This window comes from Phyllostomus hastatus, unplaced genomic scaffold, assembly GCF_019186645.2.
Source record: "Phyllostomus hastatus isolate PE091 unplaced genomic scaffold, TTU_PhHast_1.1 phas_contig_477, whole genome shotgun sequence".
Taxonomy (NCBI): domain Eukaryota; kingdom Metazoa; phylum Chordata; class Mammalia; order Chiroptera; family Phyllostomidae; genus Phyllostomus; species Phyllostomus hastatus.
The window spans coordinates 2,595,070-2,611,157 of NW_025333889.1; the positions used below are offsets into that span (position 1 = coordinate 2,595,070).

A 16,088-nucleotide genomic window follows, 5' to 3' on the forward strand; every position below is an offset into this window, starting at 1 on the left:
CAACTCTAAAATTACCTTTGAAAAAATATTTTATTTACCTATTCTTAGAGAGGGGAAGGGAGGGAGGGAGAGAGGAAGAGTAACATCAGTGTGTGGTTGCCTCTCGAGCGCCCCCCACCGGGGACCTGGACAGCAACCCAGGCCTGTGCCCTGACCGGGAATCCAACCCGCGACCCTTTGGTCTGCAGGCCGCCACTCCACCCCCTGAGCCACACCAGCCAGGGGCTGAGATCGCCTTGTGACGACTCGCGTGGTTGGAGAAGGCTGTTGAACTCTGGCAGAGAACACTTCACCCTCCGCCGAAACGGTGTAAAATGCAGGCCCGGAGGTGGAGCGGCGCGCCCCGTGACCCGCCCCGCCAACCCCCCTCCTGCCCCCGCCCCCGGGAGGGGAGGGGAAGCTTAATCACTGCAACCGCGGGCGTCGTCGGCGTGCCGCGTGCTTCTCCGCTCCTAAGGGCTGCCCGAGGAGCCGGCGATAAAGCAGGCACGTGGCCTCCCCTGCTCCGCCGCGTGGAGAATAAATTAGTCCTCGGACAAACGTTCCCTGTGCGCGTGGGCTCGTCAGAAGCCCCGAAGTCTCAGCTGTGACCAATACCGCATCTTACTTGGGCATGTAAGAATACGTTTCAAAATCCAGGATTTTTTCTTGAAAGTGCTAACACCTTTCTGTTTGAAAAGCACACATTAATGTCCTTACACTGCTAACAGGAGCCTCAGGTTCAATGTCTGGAGCCGAGCGGAGGGGCGCGGCATTGACACTTATTCTCCCAGAGCCCTGCAGGTGGCGCCCTAAGCAAACGGTCTCGGCCTCGGGCACCAGCCTGCGCGCCCCGAGTTCGACGCAAGATTTTACCTCCGGGGGGGGGGGCGGGGGGAGGAAGGTATAAAAGAAACCGCAGAATCGTGACCTCTCGTCCAGACTTGGGCTGCTCTAGTGGAAACTGAGTAATTAAAATATTGATTACGGGGTGGCCTGCTTCCTTCGTATTAAATAGGCACGTTTGATAGGCAATATGTTTACAAGTTGACGTTATTTTTAAGTTGACTCTTTTTTTTATGGTGCCGTCACGGCAGCCGGGCCCTCATGTGCGTGTGAAGCGTGTTCTTGGACCCGATCGCACATGCTCACCGCGGCAACGCGTCTCGCCGGGCTTCCCGCCTCCATCCAACCCCCCAGCGCGGCCCTGCCGCGGCCCTGCCGCGCTGCTAAATCACTCCGATAAAACGAGCGGATTTCTTTGTAATGCAATTTGTAGGCAATAAACATGATTGAGAACGCGGTGTTTGCTGCCGACTTCGTGTAAGGCCGGGTTTTAATTCGGTGTGTAATTATGCAGTCGGCGGGCGCGCTTCAGTGCGCGGTTTCTCTCTCTCCCCCGGCCCTTCGGCGGGGAAGTCCGGGGAACCCTGCGAAAACCGGGTTTCCGCACGCTTCCCGCGAGCCCCGGAGTCGGATGCAGATGTTATGGAAAGAGCCCATTTTTTTTAATCTGCCCAAGACAGGAGGTCACATTAACTCGTAACACAGACACATAAAAATGTGATTATGGGCTCTAAACAGAGCGCGGTGGGCTCCTGGTTAACACAATGAGATTTCCAGGAAGCGAGGCATAAATGCTTCAGAAGTGACACATTTCTCACTTTCATTCCAATTAAATTACTGAGGCAGCTAACAGCGACGAGCACAGGGTACGAGGGGTAAAATGAGGGTTTTCTTCTTGCAACTGTGTCTCCGTGGAAGTCTATTTTTATGAGAAGCAGTTAATATTAAGCCATTATTTTTCAACGGTGCTGGAAGGGATGTCTTGAGCCTTTCTTGTCGGCTCGCCCCAGAAGAGCCTGTCCTTTTGTTTCTCGGGTTTGCTAATAGGAAGAGAGAACCGCTCTGCCGGGCTCCGCCCCCTCCCGGGCTTTGGAGGCAAAGGGGCCAGCCCCGAAGGGGGTCCCCGCCCTCAGTCCCCAGGGCGGCTCGCAGTCCTGCGGCCGCGGGACTCCAGGACGCCGCGCGGGGGTAGGGGGCGGGACGTGCAGGGCTCACACCCCGCCGCGATGCGATCCGAGAACGCGCGGGGCCCGACCCCCCGAGCTCGGCTCGGGTCTCCGGATCCACTCGGCGGTGGGTTCTCCATCCAGCGTTGGGGGGTGGGCCTCGGCCTGGCGGGGGCGCCTGCTTCCCTCGGGCCTGGAGACCGCGGGGGGGCCACCCCCTCTCCTCCAGCCGCGCTCTGGCACAGTGGGGTTCGGGGCTGCTCCCCCGAGAAGCAGGCCCGAGGCGCTCGAGGTGGGGGGTGGGGGGACGTCGGAAGACAAAAGGACGCGAAGCTTTCAATTCAAAAAGATGTTTTTGAAAGCCTCGTCCTGGGGTTTGAAAGGCGCACGGAGGACAGCGGCAGAGCATTCCCAATCAGAAATGCGATTTGAAGTCCTAATGAACTTGATTGCGCGAACATTTATAATCCCCCGTGGCCCTAAATGAAATCAGATATAATCAGAAGATACAGAGAAGGCCGTGTTTACAGCCGACGCCGGGCGGCTGCGGGACGGGGAGATGCGGCCCCGGTATTGATGTCGAAAATGATGGATAACGCGGGAATGGCAAATATACTATTTGTCTAATGGCTCGGCAATTAAATTCCCCTGTAAATGACCCATGCCTCATTTCATCCTAATCTATGGAATTTTGATTGAATTCGTCAGCTCTAATTGAAAAATACTGCACTTTAATGTCTGCATTGCAGTTTCAGGACGAGAGTGGTTTTAATGAGACAGTGCCCCCTGACCCGGGAATATTTGAGACTTTTATTCGGAATTTAAAGCCAGAAGATTGCTCGACTGAGCGCTGCGATTTCCTCTCCCGTATTCACGTCCATCTATCTCCAGACACGATTTAATAAACGCGCTTGGGAATAAATGCGCCCCCCACCGCCGCGCTCGGGCCCATTCGACACGGGGGGCGCCCCCTCCCCGAGATCTGAGCCGGCGGGGTCTCGGGGCGGGGGCGGGAGACCCGGAGGGTCTGTTTCCACCTCGGTGCTCAGGTGCCCAGGCCCCCCTGCCGCTCGTCCCCCGCCCCCTAGGGCCCCATCGTGTGCCTCCGCCGTCCGGACAAACCCAGGCGCACCCCCCGGAGGAGGAGGCCTAGCCGCTTGCGACCCGCACACCCGGAGACTGGCCGGCTCCCAACACGCTTTATATGCAAATGTGCAGGCGAAGCCATCCCTGAGAAATTAGCTACTTGCTGAAGCATATTTACTAGATTGAAATGAGTTAAAGAGAAACGTTTTAAGTCGTGCAAACGAGATAATTGGGCCGCATTAAACTTGGAAGTGTTTACTCCTCTCCCCCACCAAAAAAAAAAAAAAAGAGCTGAGTGGGAGTAATAAACGCTCCCCCTACACTCGAAACGAGGACAGGAGGCCCGGGCCGCTCAGAGACCGGAATTTGGGGAGTGTGCGGGCCTGGTCTCCGCCCGGACCTAGGCTCCCAGCCCCGCAGTCAGTAGTCTGGGCAGACCGGCTCCTCGGCTCCGAGGGGCCGATCCTGACGTCGTCCCGCAGGGGGCGCGCTTGAACTAACGTCCGCCCTCGAAAGCGGAGGCTAGGGGATGGGGGGCGGGGTGTCAGCCCTGGGTCCTTGGCTGCAGCGCGCGTCCCCACCCCGGTGCCCCCGAGGTGTACAAAACTCACACCGTGGGGTCGGGGTGGGGCCCTGGGGAGGCAGAGTGTCGGGTGAAGCAAGAGGCCAAAGTGCACTGGTTGCCTTTCCCCTCAACGTTGAGGTTGGTTTGTTCAGCACCCGAACAGATCTTTCATTTAAGATAAAATCATCTAAAATGACTGAGAAGGCAAGTCCCTGTGAAGGCAGTGCCTTGCACCCTTCCGACGCTCTGCTCGGGCCGGAGAGCCATGGCACGTGACCCCTTCGGGGCCGTCTGCATCCGCGCCTTCGCTTGCGCGGAGGGGAACGCGCTCGGCGCCCCAGGGGCGGTGCTTTGGATCCTCTCTTCCCAGGAGGCACCGCGCGCTGTTAACTACCAGCCCGCATCCTGATCCGTTGGTGGCCTGCGGTTTGTTATTAAACGCTCGCGAGTCGCCGATCAGAGGCTGCCTGCAATGGATATCCTCCCTCTGAGCGCACGGGCGGGCGCCCCTGGCGGCCCCGCGTGCACCCTGCACCCCGACGTCCTGGATGGCGGGCCTGCTGGCCACCGAGCTGCGCGCCCCGGACTCCTCTGGGACGTGTGCCCCGCCGGAGTGCTCGGAGAGCTCGTTCAGCTCCTTGCCACGACCCATGACATAATACTAATTATTCGCGTTGCAGGGACGTCGTCAGGCCGCTGGTGGGGGAGGGCCGGGAGTCCCACCCATTACGCAGATGGTGCAGATGGTGCAGCGAAGGCCACGGCGCGCTAGGTTGCGCCCAGGGCCCTCCAGTTCAGGTGCTAAAGGGTTTCTCACCCATCCGCGTTCTGAGCCTGCTCAGGGTGGGTCTCACAGTCAGGAGACCCTGAGCTTTCTCTCATCAGGCCCCAAACCTGATCGCACGCAACGCCTCGTGCCATCACGGAGGTCTGGTGTTTTCACCTTCGTTGGGGACCAAGGCCTCCCTCGTGGTCTAGACGTTTATAATGGAAAAAACTGGGAATCTTCTCCTTGTGCCACTGCAGGCATGAAAAAGACAGACGTCTCGGCTCTGGTCAGTCGGTGATAAAGCGGAGCTCCGCAGGCGTCTGCTCCCTCGAACCGCGGCGTCCACACCGGCTCCACGGCAGATGCCGCTGATCACACGGCCCGTAGGGGGCGCTCCGGATCCCTCCGCTCCCTGCACAGCCACGTGCTGGTCCGGCCAATACTTGGGCAATTGTAAACCCCTAAATAAAACTGTTTCCTGCCACTCCCTCATGAAGTTATAAAGGGACACAATACTTATGTGAGTTCTGTTTACAGACATGAAAAAAAATCTCATTAGATTATTGAAATAAAATGTGCAATGTAAAATTTGGCTTGTAAAATAAATTATTCCGGTCATTACATTTTAGTAGGAATTAAAGTAGGACTATCCGGATGAACTACACTGTGCTGAATGGACTACATTGGAAGGTTTTGGGGGCTGGAATGAAGATGAACTTTAAGACACTTCTCATTTCTTTTAGTTTTGTGGGTTTTTCTCGTTTTGTTTGCAGTTTAAGTGGGTCTCAGAGGACCTTGAGAAGGAGGAATTATAATAACTAAGAGATAAGCTAGAAATATCCCAGCAAGAAATAGATTCTAAAACACTCATCTTCTATAAACAAACAAGGGGGCATGGTGTGGTGAGCGGGGGTGGGGGGACCCCTCAACTCCATGAAGATGCCCGGTCATCCTCCTTTTCTGGGCCACCGTGATCCGTTTCAGCTTTTCCTGAAGCTTCCTGTTCATTATGGCCACAGACTTCAGAGAGCAGAAGGTTCTCCTGGGTGGAGACGCGCAGGACTGCCCCTGACCCTGGTTGGTCTCCCAGCAGAGATGAGTTTTTCCCACGTGCCCAGGAGAAGGGGGCCGAGGGGCAGACTGCCTGGAGGAGGCAGCCTCGCCTCTGCCCCGCTACAGGGTCTGCCACCGTCCTCCTCGAGGGCCGCTCTGCTGTGTCCTGGGCAGAAGGACCACCAAACGCCCATGGGAGCCCCTCCTCTGGCGGCCGTGGCAACGCCCCTGGCGGGAAGCACAGCCCTGGGAGGGCCCCTCAGTACGTGGGTGTGAAGAGGCCCCAGGAGTGACTTCCCCTCTGCGGGGGCGTTTCAAAGTCCGTGCACGGAACAAGCAGGATGTGCACAGCCTTCCCTTGCCCTCCCGTCCATCCCTGGGAAATGGCAACAACGAAGAAAAACACACTCTCAACGCGCACACACAAGGGCAGGACGCCCCGTGCCTGAGGTTGTCATGTCCTGCAACACCCAGAGTTGTCCCCCGGGGAGGTGTGGGGACAGGGGGCAGCCTCCTGACGTTCTCTGAACGCCTGCACCTCAGAGGTTGCGTCTCCTCATTCCTCCTCCTTCCCACTGGGTCACCCACCCGCAGGGCTCCAGCAGGCCGGTCCCCGGATGAAGTCCCGTGGGCTGTGCGTTTGCTCTCCATCCTTGCCCTGGGGTCCCCCTTTGTCTAAAAGTTTGGGGATTTCAGGCTGCACGGAGAGGGGGGTGGACTTGTTGGTTGGCAGCAAAGCCATGCGACAGCTGGAGTCCATGCAGAGATTCTTCTGTGTCAAAGGCTTAGGCGGTCACCGTGTCCTGCTCCTCCTGCGACCACCACCAAGCAGGAGCAGTGGGGACAACTGAGACCCGAAAGCAAGGGTGTCCTCCCTCCTGCACCCTGCCGGCCTTCACGGACAAGGTCAAGGAGCGCTGAAGACCACGGATCTGCACGATTTAACTGGGGAACAGCTTCGATGGCCCCAGCCTGGCAGGTTCAGGTGCCCGCCGTGTGCCATTTCTCCAGCCCCATGGAAGGAACCCGGCTCAGCCCCTGGTGGCCCGGGACCTACCCCACCCCTCAGGCCAGCGGCGAGGGAGCACCCAGGAGCGAGGATTCAGAGTCTAAAGGGGCTGGGGAGGGAGTGGGCCCTGTGGTCGGCCTCTGCGGACCGCCCTTGTCACGGGCTCTGGGAGGCTCGCAAGCCCCTCCAAGGGGAGCCAAGGACCTACACCGGGATTTCCCTCCCGAGGGGATGGGACCAGCCTGCTGGCTTCAGAAGCACCAGTCTCGTCGTCAGCCGGGCGCCCTTGTTTGCCATTGTAGAGAGGCTACACTGGTATCCACGGTGATGCCCATCTAACTGTGGGTTGATGGAGGGGCTGCCCCTCCCCACCAACACGCACGTCCCCCTGTCTGCCCCTTGGGAAGGTCTGTCTGTCCTTGGAGGCGGTCCCTCTGAGGAGCTTTCCCTCACGGCCAGCGCTGTGCTTTGGGGGAACCTCGCCATGCTGGCTGGTCGGTTGCAGACAAACCCACCCCTGAGTCTCCCCGCTGAGCTCACCGCCCAGCGAACTAGCTATGGTGACCTGCTGCCCCCCCACATGCCCCGGGGCCTCTGTCATTCCAATAGCCCCGCCCGTTAGCCAGCGGCTCTCCCCTCTGTTTGCACCCCTGCCCCCACCCCCGTCTTGTGATATCATCCCCCTTTAGCTCCCACTCCCCACCCCTGCATGGTTTCTCATCCATGGGGGCCTGGCCTTGGCCACGGGAAACCGGGCCCTGCTCTGCCGTGTCTGCAGGAAGGAGACCCCGAGTTCTGTCAGAAGCACTGCCGCCCGGTACTGGGTCCCTGCAGAGGCAGAGCCCTGGGGTGGCTGTGGTCCCAAACTCGCCTGGCTCCCTCCAGTGTGGTTTCCAAAGGGTTAAAAGGATGAACTCGAGGTAAACTGCGTCCTCTTGAAAAGGCGACACCCTGAAGGGGGTGGGGGCCCTGGGGAGGCCTCGAGGCCTGGGTTAGAGAGCACCCAGGGGTGGAAGGGGCTTCCAGCAAGTCCCTGGCAGGGCTGTCCCCAGCACACGGTGAGCTGGGGGCGGGGGCGGGGGCGCACAGCGGGGAGCCTGCGGTCGGTGGCTGGCCCCGGCGCCTCCTACGTCATCACCCGCTGACCCAGGGCGGTGTCCAGCCTGGGACCCGCACCGCGTGCCCGCCGCCTTCCAGGTTAAGGCGGGCAAATGGAACGTGGGTATCCGAGGCTGGCGCCCCAGGAGGGCAGGCCGTCCGGTGGTCTCCAGGGCCCGGCCCGGGCAGGCGCACCCCTTCACCCCTTCACCCCTGCGTGCCCTCGGTCGGCCTGGGAGGCGGCGCTAACGGGGCCGGGATTAGCATCTCTGTGAAGGTCCCGCAAACAATGCCCGCTGGGCTGGGGGGATGAAAGTCGGTCCCGAGTGGCGGGGTGCGTTTGAAGTCCGCGAAAGGTGGGGCCTGGGGAGTCCGAGGGCCAGATGGGAGGAGGAGATAACGCCAGGTGAGGAGCGCAGCCTGCGACTCCCACTCCGGCGCCCCAGGGCCTGTTACGGGCGGACCGGCGCAGCCTCCCAGTCCCTGCCGAGTGCCCTCGCTGCGCCCCCCGGCCCGGGCTCCAGGCCTCCGCCGGGGCTCCGCCCGACGCTCCCTCTCCCCAGGCGGGGAGCCCCGGGGCGGGCGACTCAGTCCCCGCTGAGGGTCCCCCTTGGCCCGGGCTGCGTGCTCCCGGGGAGACGCGCGGGGAGCGCGGGCTTACAGGGCGAAGGCGCGGGGCGACTTAGTTCCCACAGTGGTCACGAACTCGCCACTCCAGCCGCGAGGGACGTTCCAGAGGGGGGGCTAGGACCCTCGCCTGCGCCCTCGGATGCCCAGGCCCCGCGCTCCGGAGCCGAGCTGCGTGTGGGGTTCGGGGGACTCCGGGCTTCAAGCCCTCGCAGCGGGCGCCTGGGTGCGCCTGTCGGCCCGGCCTCGGCCGTCGTCCTGGGGGTCCCCCGCGGTGCAGGAACTCCCACCCCCGCCCCCAGACACCACGAGGACTCGGCAGCGGGCCCAGCGGCTGGGGCCCCGCCTGCTCCTCCGCGCGGGGGCGGGGAGGGCAGCGCAGGTGTGAAGGGTCAGCGTCCCCGCCTCAGGCCTGCGGGGAACAGCATTTCCCAATCCCCCGAGGAAATGAGAGAGAGAGGGAAGGAGGGAGGGAGAGAGAGAGGGAGGGAGGGAGGGAGAGGGAGAGAGGGAGGGAGGGAGGGAGAGAGGGAGGGAGGGAGGGAGAGAGGGAGGGAGGGAGGGGGGAAAAAAAAAGCTGTCCTCTCCTTCACGCTTCAGGTTGGCCGTTTTGTTTCTGTTACTTTGAGGGTGGGGGACAAAAAGCAAAACTTTCTACATAAGAATGTCGCAGCACACAGCGTCCTGAAAAGTGTTTCTTCTCCAGGGCGCTTTAGAAAAAACCCCCTGTCTCGCTTTCTGCATAGTCAAGGAGCAGAATAATGAAACCAAAGACTTTTATTTTATAAACCACTTGATCTTTGCTTGGGAAACTCTATTAATTGAATGGGTTTGCCTTTTTTGGCCAGTCCCCTTTATCGTTATTTATGGGCTTTAAATTGTTTAAAGTTCCCTTGACGTTCAATTTACAAGTTTGGGGACTTTTTTTGTTCTGCCTTTTGTCCCGGAGAAAGACATCGTGTTGGAAGTGCTTTGAAAAGCCAAACATGAGAGGCTGGCGGTGAAAGGGAAGCAGGCGAGATCCCTTTTAATTCCGTCCTGTTGGTGAATGGCTCTTTTACATAATTGCAGGAGCTATTTCAAAGCCAGCCAAGGGCTGACTTCACTTAGAACCACATGGAGTCTATTTTGGGCTTTCAGATTATAAAAAAAAAAAAAAAAAAAAAAGCTGAATAAAATAGTTTTTAAAAAAATGAGGCTTCAATGCTTTCTGCTACTTGCAAATTGGTGTGTCTGATGGGGAATTTTACACAAGCCCCTCTTTGTCAGCGCGTCTTGAGCTGGGTGGGGGGACCGTGCGGGGTGAGCCGGGTGTGAATCCCAATTGCCCTTCCATAAATAAAACCCATCCCAAGCCATTTCCCAACTATTGCCAGGAGCAAGAGCCGAGGCAATGACCGAGTGATCGGGCCACTCCGAGTCCCTATAAATAAAAACAACTCGGTTACCGGAGGAACCGGCCTGGCTGCCTGGCTCTGGACGCCGGAGAGCGCTCCGCCCTCAAGGCCCACGGGCGGCCCACGGTCTGCTCCACGCCCCCGAGACCCGGGGCTCCCACGCCGCCCCCTCCCCACGCCCACCCGCGACCTGGCCCCTGGCGGCAGCCGGAGCAGGCGGGCCTCGGCGGCCCCTCGTCTGGGCTGGACTCGGCGGGCCCACTTGGTGTGGTCAGCACTTTACTCCGGCTGCGCGCACACCTGCAGGCCGCCGCTGGCCGCCCGGGCCGGCCGGGAGCGCGGAGACGACTTAATCACCTTCCCTTTTACTGACGTCTGAGGTTTTAAGTGGCTTAACGCGCTCCTGACACCAGCGTGGCACCCGCCGAGGAAAGTGCCCCCGGGGCTGGGCCAACTTCCACCCGGAGGGAAGTTCTCTGGGAAGAAAAAAAAAGAAAAGTTCTGGGGAGCTAACTGGAGGGCTCAGCTCTCCCCGCCGCGCGTGCTGCATTCCTCCTAATGGGCGGGTGGGGAGGGGCTCTTGGAGCGGAAGGTCTGTTCCGGGCGGTTTTCCCGCCGCCGGGGCCAGCGGAGGCACTCAGACCCTGCGGTGCGAGGCGGCTGCGCCCAGGCAGGTAGGAGTCCGAAGGCTGGGAAGACGTGTCCCTGTCGCGGGCTGCCCATAAATCTCTCTGAGGAGCCGAGGAAAAACTCGGAGGGCTTTTACTGCCCGCAGTCCCCACGCTCGGAGCGCCGCGCAGGTAGCGCAGGTGCCCCGGATGAGTCTTGTGAATCACTGCGAAACACAAGGACCCTTTTATGAGGCGAACAGCAGTTTTCTAAGCAGTTAAGCATCAGATGAGAAAATATTACCGCCTTGCACTCGAGAAAAAAGCACACTAGTAAATAAAATTCATATTGATGAGAATTCTCTGAACTCACTAATAAAAGAAGATTAGTATTATAACCCCCGCAGTCAATACTTTGCACGGCAATTTATGGATGCAGGTAGTATGCCATCAAATTATTTCAAGTGTAGCTATAATTCAACGGACCTAAATCTTTTTTTTTTTTTGCTGAACTTTAAATGTGGAATTATCATCAAAATAATCAAAGGGGTTACCTGGCTCTCAGGGGGTAATCAGGGGACGGGAGTCCCTAGAACAATATTTTTACAGCGAAATGGCAACGTAGACGGCAAAGCCGGCTGCATAGGACGCCTAGCAGCTCGCACAGGCGTCAGGCAGGCGGCGAGGGGACCGGCCGTGGCAGCGTGAGTCCGGCCAGGAGCGGGGCGTTCTCTCCTAGCATTCAGAAAAACAAGTTCACCAGACCCCAGCCCGCGTGACGGTAACTACCTCCTAATGAGAGGGAGTATTTATGATGTTCATAAAGGAATCGGCCTTTTGCCCTGGGTTTCCCTTTTTTTCCTTTTCCTTTTCCTTTTCTTCTGTGTCTTCTTTGGCAGGAGTGCAGCAAGAGGGGGTACAGCTTAGAGACCCGCCCCACAGACACCTCCTTCCCCGTGGATCCCAACGGGAATTCACGTCCCCTGCACCGCCTCGGCCGCCTCCGGGTCCCGGCGCAGAGGGAGCGGAGGCAATACGGGCAGCGACCTAATGAATTCTTTTCAAACCGCCTGCTGCCGCAGCCATCCATTACTGCGGCCTGGAGTGGGGAGCCGCGCTCCAGACCGCTTTGTCCCGGGGCGGGAAGGCGGGGCGGGAAGGCGAGGAGGGGGGCCGCGGCTGGCGCAGGGCCCGCCTTTCCTCAGCACCCCCCACCCTCCCCCTCCAGGGCCCTTTGGGTGGGCAGTGGGGTCACTGGCCAGACTCGTGGGTGAGGAGGTGGTCTGGGATTAAGACGTCCCTGGGGAGCGTTGGGGTGAGAGCGAGAGAAAGAGGGAGAGAAAAAAAGAGCTTCAAAGAATCGGGTCGATAAATTCATAAAGATCGATTTATCTTTATCTCCCAATTAAATGTGCTTGTAAGTGATACATAACACACGTCCAACACGGGCCAACTCCCCAACCACTAGATTCTCCGCGTGAGCTGGTTTTTAGTGGCCGGTGCAACAATGCCCTTCGCTCCCCTCCTCCCGAGCCCGGTGCTTGAACGTCTGGCCCCGGGACGCTGGAGCCGAGGCCCTGGAGGCGCGCGGAAAGCCCGCGCGCGCTGGCGCGCTCTGCACGGTCTACCCTTGAGATGAAATGATTCCGTTTTTAAAGGCACCCCAAGAGCTGAATGAAAGTTTTGTTTTTATCCTGGAAAAGGGGATGCGAACATTCCTAGCTCCCCCCGCCCCCCTCCCCGCGCCAATTCTCTTGACTCCCAAATTCTGGGGTTTTACCACCGTCCCGACGAGAGAAACATCTGGAGAGAATCGTCTCCATCCTGCAGGAGGCAAAGGGCAGCCGCGCGCCCTCCCGTCCCCGCGCTGGAAACCAGGCGGCGGCGCCGCGGTGAGCGCTCCCTCGGTTCGCAACGTGCTTAATTAGCGCCTATTTACCAAACGCAGCTTTTATTTGAGCAAACATCATAAAGCTTTCATCAGGATAATCTCACGTTACACAGTCTGGGGGCACGGGAACTCCCCCCTTCCTCCCCGAGGATGGAGGAGATAAAGGACTCACTTTATTATCATAATTATCGTGGCTGTTATTTTGGTGCGCGGAGGCGAATAGGTGCGATGATTAAGAATGTCATGAAAAATGAGAAAGGATCGCTCACGGGAGGGCCCAGCTCAGGATGGGGGAACCAGCAGCCTCCCCGCCCCCCGCCCAGAAGCGGGAGGGGGAGGGGGTGTCCGCCAGGAGCCACCCCGCAGGTACCCCGCGGCGGGCGGGGGCTGTCGGCTCCCGGCCCGAGCCCTAGGGGCGGATCGGAAGCAGCAGGACCCTGCCCCCAACTCCGGGGAACCTGGCCGGGACCCGGCTGCGGCAGCAGCAGCAGCACCCAGAGCTAGGGTGAGCCCAGAGCAGGCTGGTTCCGAGGAAAAGTCATAAAACGCCCTGGGCCCAGCCGTGGCGGGTCCTAGCCCCAGAAGCTGCCTTTGGAGGCGGCCCCGATGGGGCTGCCAGGCGCCGGATTCGGGCCTCGAGGGTGCCAGCAGCCCCTTTCAAGTTTGCGCGGCGCGGCCGGCTCGGGCTCTCGGGCCCGCGCGCTCCGCTGGTGGCGCCCGCAGCCCGCTCGCTGCCAGCCCGGGTGGAAGAGGCGGGGCTCCGCCTTCCCCCGCCCCTCCCAGCGCAGCCAATGGGCGGCGGCGCCCGGCCCCACGTGAGGAGGCCTCGGCCGGGAAGCTGGCAAAATGTGAATGAGAAAGAGGAGCGCGATTTAAAGGTGCTGGCGGCGCCCGCCGGAGACAAGTGCGCCAGCTCCGCGCGCTCCCCAGCGGCCCGCCGGAGGCTACGGACGGACGGGCGGACGGACGGGCGGTCCAGGGCCGCGGAAGCGACGCGCGCAGGCCCCCACCGGCAAGAGGCGGGCAGCGGCTCCCGCGAGCCCGCCGCGGAGCCCGGGCGCCCTCTCCGCTCCGGGGCGCACGACCTCACCCCGCGTACCACCCGCAACCGCTGGGCATGCAGCGGGGCCGGGACTGAGGGGCGGCGGCGTCTGCTCTCCGGCTACCGCTCCGCCGCGGCCCGACGGTGCTCCCGGTGCCCGGCGGGCTTCCCGGCGGCGGCGCGGCGCAGGGACTTTTCGGCTCTCGCTGGCCTCTCCCGAGCGCGTCTATGAGCGCAGCGTTCCCGCCGTCGCTGATGATGATGCAGCGCCCGCTGGGGAGCAGTACCGCCTTCAGCATAGACTCGCTGATCGGCAGCCCGCCGCAGCCCAGCCCCGGCCATTTCGTCTACACCGGCTACCCCATGTTTATGCCCTACCGGCCGGTGGTGCTGCCGCCCCCACCGCCGCCTCCGCCCGCGCTGCCCCAGGCCGCGCTGCAGCCCGCGCTGCCGCCCGCGCACCCTCACCACCAGATCCCCAGCCTGCCCACCGGCTTCTGCTCCAGCTTGGCGCAGGGCATGGCGCTCACCTCCACGCTCATGGCCACGCTGCCCGGGGGCTTCTCCGCGTCTCCCCAGCACCAGGAGGCGGCGGCCTCCCGCAAGTTCGCGCCTCAGCCGCTGCCCGGCGGCGGCAACTTCGACAAGGCGGAGGCGCTGCAGGCCGACGCTGAGGACGGCAAAGGCTTCCTGGCCAAGGAGGGCTCACTGCTCGCCTTCTCTGCGGCCGAGGCGGTGCAGGCGTCGCTCGGTGAGTCGGCGGCGCGCGCGACCCGGGCGCGAGTGCGGGAGGAGGCGGGGGCGAGCCAGCTCCGGGTTCCCGCTGGGGCCGAGGGGGAGAGGCCGAGCCCCCGCCCGGCCCTCGCCCTAGCTACCCACCCCCACTCTCACTCCCCCTCCTGGAGAGCGGGAGGCCGCGGCCCAGTTGAGCCGCGGGGACCCCGGGGAGCATTTAAAGCAATGCAATAAGCTCAGTCCCTGGATTGGGCTTGGGTGGGGGCGCATTGAGCCCCCATCTGGCCGTGAGTTTGACGAAGTCTCTCCCCCGCCGTCTGCGCCCCGCTCCTCCGAACAGGTCCCGGGCAGGTTTCAGCGTTAAGGGCGGTTTGGGCTCCGCGTCTCCACAGTGCTGGCGCCTAGGGCGCCGAGACCCATCCAGCCCCTTCCCGGGGCTTGCAGCTCGCCGGGGAGATGGGATTCCCCAGAGGCTGAGCATCTGCGTGTTTGTGTGAACTTTCCCTTAGGCTCCTGAACTTAGGCTACCTTTGACCAAGGTTATCTGCTCCAAAAAACCCAAAACAAAACAAAAGATGACCTGGGACCCGCACCTCCCAGAGCCCCCACTCTGGCTGCGGCGAAATGGAGGCTCACAAAATGTTCACGTTAAGGGGTAGGATCGTGAACTCCCCTTCCGCCCCCGCCCAGCTTCCACCCGGGAGCCACAGAGGACCCTCTCTGGGGCCTCATTCCTCCTGCTCCTTGGACCTTAAGCTGCAGAGGCAGGGAGGGTGCAGAGGCCGCTCCCCAGCCCCTTGAGTGATGGCTCTGGGCACAGGGCCTTCGCCAGTGGCCAGCGCCGTCCCCTCCTCTCCTTTGAGCTTCCTCACGGGTCTCCGAAAGCCAGGAAATGGCAATGTGTGAATGTCACAGAAAGACAATTCGCTCAGGGAGGAGACACCGGAGCCCAGTGGGAAGGGGAGAGGCAGGCTGGGGCGTGCGCTGTAATAAAACGCCGTTTGGTTTTGCTTCCAGTCGGGGCTGTCAGAGGGCAAGGGAAAGACGAGTCGAAGGCGGAAGACGACCCGAAGGGCAAGGAGGAGAGTTTCTCGCTGGAGAGCGATCTGGACTACAGCTCGGATGACAATCTCCCCGGCCAGGCGGCTCACAAGGAGGAGGACCCGGGCCACGCGCTGGAGGAGCCCCCGCCCAGCGGCGGTGCCGCGGGCAGCACCACGTCCACGGGCAAGAACCGGCGCCGGCGGACTGCCTTCACCAGCGAGCAGCTCCTGGAGCTGGAGAAGGAGTTCCACTGCAAAAAGTACCTGTCGCTGACCGAGCGCTCGCAGATCGCCCACGCCCTCAAACTCAGCGAGGTGCAGGTGAAAATCTGGTTCCAGAACCGCAGGGCCAAGTGGAAACGGGTGAAGGCCGGCAACGCCAACTCCAAGACCGGGGAGCCCTCCCGGAACCCCAAGATCGTCGTCCCCATCCCCGTCCACGTCAGCAGGTTTGCGATTAGAAGTCAGCACCAGCAGCTGGAGCAGGCCCGGCCCTGAGGGCCCAGGGAGGGCCAGCACCGGCCACGCTGGAGGGAACCCAGGGTGCACTGCGCCTCGTTGGGAGCAAAACTCCGTCACCCCCCCCACTGTGGACATCCCAAGTGAATCCAGAGTATCTCCATTAAACAGGCGTGCAAGACTGCTTTCAAAGGGGCTACAGCTGCAGGCACACCGAGTATTTATTATGCTCCCCGGCTCTGTACATAGATATCTACACGGTCGGGGTGTCAGCTGCACTGGTTTGAAAGTTCTAGGACTGAACCGCCCAGTAACCTCCTCCGCTCGCATTCCAGAAGACAACCAAACCTCCACCGTGACCCGCCACCCATAGCAGCCACCTGTCCATACTTTTCCAAAGGTAAACGTGACGTGCAAGAACTCACACCGGGGCTGGCACTTCTTCTTTTTGCTTCTGTTCTGGCTTTTTATTAGTGGACTGAGGAGCAGGCGTTTGGGGGCAGCCTGGAAATTTGCTTTGCTTTGGTCCTGCCTGGCTTTCTTTCCTGGGGTTGGGTGCCCTGTCCGAGCCGTGTCTGAAGCCCGTCTCTGTTGTGTTTAATTTATTTCAATGTAGCTTATTTTCGTATAACTTATGACATTTAAACAGTCCCAGTCTTGTGAATAATAAAAAGGAGAGAGAGAGGGAGAGAGAAAAAAAACAAGACGCGAGGCT

The 16,088-nt window shown here is 60.7% G+C and overlaps 1 protein-coding gene across 2 annotated transcripts; it reads left to right on the plus strand.

The window, feature by feature from the left end:
- Positions 1-13,364: 13,364 nt before the first annotated feature.
- GBX2 (gastrulation brain homeobox 2) lies at positions 13,365-15,412 on the plus strand. Of its 2 annotated transcripts, none has more exons than XM_045845842.1 (2): positions 13,365-13,887; positions 14,889-15,412. In XM_045845842.1, the coding sequence occupies exons 1-2, from the start codon at positions 13,365-13,367 to the stop codon at positions 15,410-15,412; spliced, it is 1,047 nt and encodes a 348-aa protein (XP_045701798.1). The 2 variants fall into 2 exon arrangements, with proteins under 2 accessions (XP_045701798.1, XP_045701799.1); XM_045845843.1 differs by having other exon boundaries at positions 14,804-14,997.
- Positions 15,413-16,088: the final 676 nt, after the last annotated feature.